General features: G+C 35.8%; 1 protein-coding gene across 1 annotated transcript; it reads left to right on the forward strand.

Moving 5' to 3' along the window:
• Positions 1-206: 206 nt before the first annotated feature.
• On the forward strand, positions 207-1,167 carry LOC149225909 (pathogenesis-related protein 1-like). The gene is made up of 2 exons (XM_089377333.1): positions 207-467; positions 635-1,167. The coding sequence occupies exons 1-2, from the start codon at positions 284-286 to the stop codon at positions 931-933; spliced, it is 483 nt and encodes a 160-aa protein (XP_089233459.1). The 5' UTR covers positions 207-283; the 3' UTR covers positions 934-1,167.
• The last annotated feature ends 8,432 nt before the right edge of the window (positions 1,168-9,599 follow it).

Raw genomic sequence — 9,599 nt, forward strand, 5'->3', positions numbered from 1 at the left:
AGATCTTTGGAGAGCCATGTATGGAAGTCAATATTAGTCGGCCACATATTCCCATGAAACCAAGAAAATGAGCATATAGTCGGTGTTGTCTGCGCCAACAAGTCAGCGAACATAACAAAAGTTCCTGCTCATTGTTGTACAGAGTTTGAAACGTTTGCAGATAACCATCTATAAATATTCCACCCTGCTCCCCCACTTGTGCATACTAGAGTAAGAAGCTATTGTTTTGTTTTGTGCGATAGTATTGAAGAAAATCTATCGGCTTACAGTACTAGAGCTGAAGATGGTGTCAGGGACTGCAATAACGGAAGAAGTGTCCCAAGTGGAGGCAAGGAGACTGTGGAACGCCATGGTGAAAGACAGCCATAACCTCTTCCCAAAGGTTTTGCCTGAACTTGTCGCTTCCGTGACCTTAGTTCAAGGAGATGGAGGCGTGGGCAGCATCAAGCAGATCAACTTCACCCCCGGTATAACTCCCATAAATTCCTCTGTTGATTACATATTCTACTTAATATCATTATAATTCCACTTCTAGTTATTTCCCTTTTTGAATTAACGGATCCCCCCTGCAAATGAGGTTGAATAATTTGTTATCATTTGGTGCTTACAAGGTTTTTTCGCTTTCTTGTCACAGCTCACAAGGATTTCAGCTTCGTCAAGGAGCGAGTGGATGAAATTGACGAGGAAAAAATGGTGTTGAAGTATACAAATATCGAAGGAGGGGTGCTGGGAAATAAACTGAGTGCTGCGAAGTTTGAGGTCAAATTCGTTCCCAGGAAAGAAGGGGGATGTGTCGCCAGCTGGATCTGTAAATACGAGGCCCTTCCTGGTGCTCAGCTCGAAGAAAGCAAAGCAAAAGAGATAAAGGAAAATAGCATTGCCATGTTGAAGAAGATCGAGCAGTATCTGCTCTCCAATCCTTCTTTATACTGATGATCAATATATCTCTATGTGCATCTGTCTTCGTATGCATATATAGTTTAGTGCCGGGCATTATATGAATGAAACGGCAAAATAAAGAAAGGTGATGATATGCCTTCGGCCCATCGTCCATCGTTCTCGTTATTTCTAGGCTGTAACATGCCCTCTACGTGTTTGCAATCGTAACTTTATCGTTACATGAATGTGTGTATTTCCATCCATATAAATAAATAATTATTGTGTGTATCTCCATCCATATAAGGCAAATTTCCCTTGTTTTTATTCAAACAGAGTGATGTTTAGCATATTACATAGATCACTCCTTTTATGAGTGAAATGCATCTAGGAGGTCTTGGGAACGGCTCAGCTGGTTTGTTTTTCCTTGTAAAATTATACATGTTATGGGCCTTATTTCATGTATTTATGAGTTATGGACACTATAAGCCCCTGCTTTCGGTTAAAGAGTATTTGCGTTAATCTAAATCTATATTTGTCTGAGTCAAAGTGCTCTAACTTATTAATCAACAAAACAGTTACAATAATCTTTTATGATTTTTTTTAAATGGTTTTTTTTTATTTATTAAATTTTAAAAATCTATTTATTGTTTTAATTGGGTTAATTGTTTACTAATTTTGAACACATGTCAACTAAAATTTAAGAAGGATATAATATGGAGGAAATAAGAATAAGTTTAGTTCAATTTGGAGAGTGGATGCACAAAACATTTTCATTTAATCAATTAGAATCTTCATATAAAGCATTACGGATTTGTTGGGAGTTACAACAAATTTCTCATAAATAGGTTCCGAGAACTAAATATAATCCATAATCTCAACCAACAACTAATTTAGAACATCCTATATTTCTCCATTACTCCAAGTTCCCCCTTCAATGGAGAAATGGATCAAAGCATAACATGAATAACATACCTACTCATCTCAGTCTCACCTAAGCTTACAATGATAGATAAAAAAACTTGATCACTGAGCTTTCATTTTTGCCTTCTTGCTAAAGGGTTCATGCTTGTTCATTTGTTGGCGCATTTTCATCTTCACCTTTTTTGCGATAAGATAATGGTCAAGCTTCTCCTTTTCTTTACGTTTTTTATGCCAAAGGTGGAACACTTGAATGCTTAATCTATTCTTTCTTGATTTTGATTACAGGCTAACATTCTTTGAATTCAACATTGTTGCAGGTTCATGGGACTTATACTTGTTCTTAATGTTTGCAATTTCTTCAAGTTTTATTGCTGCTTCTTCACTGGCAATATATGCACACTTAAAAACAATGTTAGATTCATAAAATGAACCATACTGATTCTTGTCATCTTTCTCTTTTAAGAGAGCTTTCCTTTCTTCATCTTTCCTTTTTCACATCGTTGGTTGTTTCACGTCTTCAGCTGATTTAATCAATTATGTTCTTGCAAACATGTCATCCTACATTTGATTTGTGTATGGAGGTAGGCATCTCTTCTCACCAAACAAAAACCCGTCAATAAGATGATTTTCATGCATCAGATTGAACCACTTTTCATGAGATACATAATTCTCATCAAATTTTACTTCAAGTGTTTCTACATTAGAGAGACTTTCTTCATAAGAAAATCCAGATTCTACATCAATGGTTGTTTCTTCATCATCACATGTTTCAATGTCAACTACAAGAACAGATTCATCATCCATCTTTACAGCTTCAATGTTTCCATCTCCAGTTTCACAATCAATTATGAGACTGAAAGCACAATCATCATTTTCAAGAACAATACTTTCCTCATTTTCAGCCTCATTCAAATTGTACTTCATTTCCAAAATATCCCACAATACTTTTTCATTTTAAATCTCGCCATATTCACGTAGTATACTGAATAAAATATTTTCATCTAATGCAAATGTTAAAACATGTAATGTTCATGCATCTATACTCATATCATTGTTCGAATTAACAAAATCATCTTCAACATAATTCAATAAATCTACCTTTCATAATATTTTTTTCATTTCAGTAGCCTAGATTTCATAATTTATACCGGAAAAAGGCAGTAGATTCAACATTAACATTTTACGATTTCGTCAAATTCTTCACTGCATTGATCCATATCTGCATTTTGATCCTTGACATGATCAGCTACATTAGTGTGAACCTAATACTCTTCACCAAATTCATCTCAAAAATATATTACATTTGTCTCTTGATGCTTTTTCCTTGTATGCTTCAGTTTTCTCCGAGATTATTTCTATCTCCTTTTTTAATCCATCATTGAATTCACCACCAAACCAAATTCAGCGACCTCTAAATACTCCTCCGCTGCAACACAGTCATGCGGTCACCACCAGTTGGATCTTCTGGAACACGTTCATCTAGCTCCTTCTCAGAACACACATGAAGGAATTTATTTACGATGTACATGTGCAACATAAATATCCATTCTCGGTTTCCATATACATACCAAGTGATTGCCAAAATTCATCCAAAGTGCATGTGTTTGAATAAAGACACTAGATCGTAGTGTAGCTCTTCACAACTCTCAAATCCTGGAAGCCTCTCCCAACAACATTTCTAACACGCTTCTTGCATGGAGCTCCATAGTCACACACAAAAAAAATTGATTGAGAAAGTTCAATTTTTCATGAAGGCTTGAGGCTCTACAAGCCTAAACACCAGTCTCGACCCACAAACATTCAAATCAAGCAATATCTGGACACTACGAGTGAATTATTAAGAAAAGTGGGATAATTTTCGATCAATCGAACAACAATCTTAGCAATGTCTCCTCCAATATTTTTTCTTCAAACTCAACATCAGTAATTGAGGCTGATTAACGATGCCACACTAAGCTCTAGCATTGTAGCAGTAGAGAATCAAATCGATCCACAAAATGTGGTTGTCATTGGTACTCCTACAACACAAGCTGCCTCTATAGAGCGCTCCTGCTCACGACACCAGTTTTGGGCCAAACCCAATAAAAATAGTTTCCTCTTCAATCTTTCTTTGAGTCCCATGCACATATCTACAGGAATATATTTGTCTTTACACAGATTCCTTAATGTTGCTCAGATCTCCAAGTGTAGGTCGCCACAAAATGTTCATCACTCTAGCGCAATCTCCATTCCCAGGTTCACAACAGGTATCAGATCGACTCTCCATGCACAACGACCAGATCTGCTCTCCACGCATAATAGTCACATCTCCAAGTTATGTGAGATTTAAAATAGAAGTGACAAATTGATGATGACTCTCTATGCATAGACTACAACTCAGATCTCGTCATGTCGATTTCACCAAGACTCCATTGCTCAGCCTCACACCCTCCACGGGCTAGGACTTCAGACTTAACGTACCTTTTCTCTAAGTGCAATGTTCTCTAACAAGGACACAATAAAAAAAGATAGCGTCAAGGCCGTAAACTCCTCCCGAATCTAGACTAGGCTCAAGTCACTACTCCAGTCAGTTCCAGTCGGCTCTAGTAGCCAACACACAATCACAATTAATTGTTATGACTCAGTCTCAATTTTACGATGACCTTTTCAACAACGGGGGGTAGTCTTAACTCATGGTCTCCACCTCCTCCAGCGATTCGCTCAAGAAATCCACCATTTGTTGTGCTTTTTCCACAATCATTTGCTTTGGATCTCACTTGGCTCATAGTCATGTCAAATCTCAGGTAATGTCTGCATACTCTCAACTGTCTTCAGACTATGAGTTGTCACCAGCCGATAGCCCTTCACCAAAACACTCCTTTCTTCACAAGCCAATTATAAGGTTATGTGCCACACTTTGACAGTCAACTCGAGCGTTAGTTCACTTCTCTCTCTTCTGTACACATATATTTCTACTAGATAATAGCAACCACATAGTCACACCACATAGCCTCTTTAAAAGGAAAAACAGATTCTGACTCAAATGATAGTATTTTCCAACAACACCAACAGTTTGACCAAGAGAAAAATCTCCTAAGCGCAGTCTCTAATAGCTCAAACAACACCACTGTCTTCAATGTAACGCAATCTCCAAATGACCTTGTTCACTCAATTTTGTTCACACACACATAATTTACACTTTGGCTCCACCAAACGATAGACAACAATCGTAGGTGACATGAAGATCCAATGGCTATTTTTCGAAAGTTTGGGTGCCAACCCTCAAATGCATCCACAACTCGGCCTTAACTCACAACAAACTCGACTTCAACGGATGTCACCCTCCTATGATCTCAATTTCTGGTAAAACTCATCTCTCTATAATAGCAAAAGCATAAGGCCTTCCACATCTAGACTCTTGAGTTGTGCAGTGTAGTCAATGCAAAAGAAAAATAAATTGACTCCACTAACCAATAAAGTAATTAGCTCATAGCAACAATATGCCTAAAATTTGAAACCAATTCAAGTACCACATCCCCTCTATTATAACATGATTTATCACCCTTTTATAATTAATGGTTTGAGTCATGGCCTTGGGCAGCCCTTTCCCTTCAAAATTAGTCCTTTTACTAAAAGACATTATTTTAAATTACATACATGATTCTACCCTTCAAAACATGTGTACACATGCGGGTCTCGCTATACCCAACCCGCGTATATAATTTAAAATATATGAAATATATAAAATCCCTATTCTATGAGTTGGATTTACAGGTTACATAGGAAGCCCACCTACATGAGCATGTGGCCTAACTATATCCCAGCTGAAATAATTGTTTTGGAGTGATATAAATACACGTCATGGGAAGGCCTAAGGGGGGAGAAAGATAGGATATTGATATTATATCCAATTGGTCCCTGATCAAGTCTAACTTATCCCTATGCCTCCTACAATCCCACCTATAAGAAACCCTTGTTTCCTCATAGAGATGCCCATCTCCTTTAAAAGGCATCTATGTGTATGAATTTGAAAGAGGAATTTTGAGGCTTGTGTTGGACGGATCCAGAGAAGGGTTTTTCTTGGAGTCGTGGTCGAATCAGGTTGTATTCTTAAACATTCTTTACAAACATCAATAGACAAGATTTGTCTTGTTCTTGATGTGATGATATTGATGATTTACCTCATGTTATGATCTAATTATGTATGATTTCATGTTTTATATCTATATGCTTATACGATCTAACATTCATATTGTGAACATACTTTGAACTGCTACTAGTATATATGCTTTTCTAGAATGAGTTGTAAGTTTTGAAGCATTGAAGGAAGCAGAGGGTTTAGATCCTATGGGAACATCATCAAACGTAGGACCTATGGGAACTATATCTCCATCCCATTTTAGTAGTTTAAGCATTAGGATTGCTTGTTTGCTTGCTTCTTGTTGGTTTATGCCCTTCGATCTATTGGGGTTCTCAACCCATACCCTAGGGTGTTTTATCTCATAACAGAATTGATGACTCCATTGGGGAGTACAATCTTGTATTTCCTTATTTGGGTTGTTTCTCTCTTGATATGGGACTTCTTGTTTGGTTTCTTGGTTTTTCTAGTATCTTTGACTTGTTTGCAATCTGGGAAGAAAAGTGTGATCTTTTGGATTAGACTTGAATTTTTATTTTTTCTTTGTGGGATTTTGTACACACAGTTTTTAATTTGCACAGTCACATACACACATGTTTTTGTCCAAATAAAGACGCGTTTACACGTGTTTCCTTGAGTACAGTCGTGTATACATGTGGGTCTATCACTACAAAGTCATTTATGCTTGGTTTTGAATGTATTTTTCAAATTCTGAGTCTAGTTAAGGGGTTTTCTTGATTTTTATTGCTTTTTTTTATTTATTGATTGTCTTGGAGAGTCTTGCTTCTCACGGATTTTCAGTTTCTATCTCTCTTTGTGGAAAAAACTAGTCAACATAGGGTTTGCTTTTTGGTGAAGTGTTGGTTTCTGTGTTTGGGTTCAAGGCTTCTCATTGAATTTCTTGGTTGTTCTAAGATTTCTGGAATAGGAAATTTGTCTCAATGCACTTATAACCGAGCCTTTACATTGATTTTCCTTGCTTTCTTGAAAATTGACATATTTAGTTTTTTCTTGTTTTTTGAGAAAGTCCTCCTTGTAATTTTGAAAAGTTTTTCTTGGTGTTCTTGAAATCATTCTTGTTTGTTGGAGTTTGTATGCTACTGTTCAGATAAGTTTGTATGCAACTCACATTTCTAATCATATTCAGGAATGACAAATAAGGAAGAGGCTCATCAAAGCCTATATTCCTAATGATTTCCTTCTTGAATGGATTTTAAAATCTTTATATCCATAAATTTCTAAATATGTATCACTCTCTGGGGTATTCACCAAAGAACAGGCTATCTTTAGAGCCCAACAGTTAGAACTTATATATTCTCAGTATAGGATCCTTGAAAAGATTTTGCCTGATGCTCCTCAATCCAATCACTACAAGAAAAAAGGACATTGGTGAGGGGCGAAAAATGTTAGCATAAGCTCATTGGTGACAATCAAAAGAGCCTTCGTCACCAAAAACTAAACTTCACCAAAGGTGGCGTCACCAAAAATATAGGTATTGTGGTGATATTCAAGGTCCATCACCAATAATGATTTATAATGACGAATAATGACCATCACCATTTCATGTGAGAAATGGTGATGGACCATAGCCTTGGTCACCAGAAAACTGAACTTCACCAACGGTGGCGTTGCCAAAAGTATATGTGTTATGGTGGCACTCAAGGTCCGTCACGAATATTGATTATAATCATGGATAATGACCGTCACCATTTCATATGAACAACATTAATTTATTGTGATGGATTGTTTATGGCTATCACTATTGGTGCATATATATAGTGATGTTCATTGACCGTCACCAAAAGCCACATTGCCAAAAGTATAGGTGTGGTGGTGAAATTCAAGGTCCTTCATGAATAATGATTATAATAGCAGATAATGACCATCACCATTTCATATCAACAACAACGATTTTAGGTTACAAGCCTTTCATGATCATTACTATTGATGCAAATATATGGTGGAATTTGTTAACCATCACCATTTCATATTTTGGTGAGGGTCAAAAAATGACAGCATAAGCTCATTGGTAATGGTCAAAAGAGTCTCCTTAAAAAAAAAATGATCATCACCATTCCATATGAATATCAGGGCACGATGGAATTGAACCACCAACCTCCTTCTTGTAAAGCAGGTGCTCTTCCATTGAGCTAACACCCTTTAAAGAATCGGACTTTTAAAAACAAGACGTTGAAACTTCATAAATTGTAAATTATACAACTTCCAATATATTAAAGTATAGACAATATTTTACTAAACAAGCAAAGAAGCATCAAAGTTGCAGGCCCCTACCTAATGGCTATGGAAGTTATGACCAGGTATCGAGAACTTACTTTTACTATTTCTTATGGCATAGAGCTAGTGGTAAAGGATCACCTATCCCACCTATTGAAATGGAATGGAAATGAAAAAGTGAAACGTAGATATGTGAGTCCATCTTCAACATATAGATGTGAGTTTGGAAACATGGCGGGGGAATTTTCTATTCTAATTGGTGTACTTAGGGAATGGTGCTAATAAGGGGATCGCCTCAAATGGTATACCCTAACTTCTTTCCTTCTCTGAAATAGCCAATAAGTCTTCATTTGTTGGCAACCTTGGTTGGCATTTTGTACTTCCTCTTGGATAACCCTGGTAAATGCCTCCTTAAGTTGTCTAATGGTGAATAAACACCCTAGAAATCAGAGGGAAACTGCATAAAAGAGCATGGTTGGTTTTTGTCTATTTAACAAGATGCTAAGTATCACCTATTAGAGAGTCTAATTGACACGGAACTTCACTCTATCAAAAAATATAGATGGGGTTGGGCTATAAGCCTTAAATATAGGGCTAATGTCCTAGCCACTAAGTTTCATAGAATAGTAAGATCATGTCTCAACTCATTGACACCAGGTTTTTATATGAGAAATAGGTACATATAAGAGACTCAATATGTTCAGTTGAATACTCAATTAGGAGTGAAAGTCTAAAGACATTTATAACCTATAAATGGCCTACAAATAGCAAATGAACCAAATATTATAAATGAAATGTCATAAGTGGATAGCATATGGAAGAAGAGAATTGATGAAGACAAATCCAATATGTTATAGGTTGAGTGAAAGAACATTCTCAATGTTGTTGTTGTTGGGTGTTTTTTTATAATTGGGACATTTTTCTTTCCTTTATCACGTAAAAATTCAAATAAAGAATTACAGATTTTAGATATCTGAATGATATCTAAACTTTTGTGCAAATGTAAGATGAATCTCTGGGAACCGTGAACCACATACGATTAAAAATAATAATATACATATACATATACATATACATATACATATACATATACATATACATATACATATACATATACATATACATATACATATATACTTAATATATATATATATATATATATATATATATTATATATTATATATATTTATATATATATATATATATATATATCCCCTTCACATAAACCAACATGCAATTTGGAATTTCACAAGTCCACACTCAAAACATGACAACAACCAACAAATAAAAAAAATTAAACTTATCACTATAAGAGTATCTCTTTTCAGGAGCTTTCACCAAACAATAATTTGGTAATTAGTCCACTTTAAGACTGCAAAACATTGGAAGAAAAACAATGTGTTCAACTACTTGCCAATACAAAATGGACTTAATTCTAATGAATCAG

This window comes from Pinus tabuliformis, chromosome J (assembly GCF_031772625.1).
Source record: "Pinus tabuliformis cultivar Carrire ecotype Pingquan chromosome J, CPIR1, whole genome shotgun sequence".
In the NCBI taxonomy this organism is placed as follows: Eukaryota; Viridiplantae; Streptophyta; class Pinopsida; order Pinales; family Pinaceae; genus Pinus; species Pinus tabuliformis.

Bases quoted from the DNA above. Each gene is read 5' to 3' on its own strand.
- LOC149225909 (XM_089377333.1), top strand. From the start codon at position 284: ATGGTGTCAGGGACTGCAATAACGGAAGAAGTGTCCCAAGTGGAGGCA. The intron at 468-634 runs GTATAACTCCCA...TTCTTGTCACAG, and splicing joins GCAGATCAACTTCACCCCCG to CTCACAAGGATTTCAGCTTC.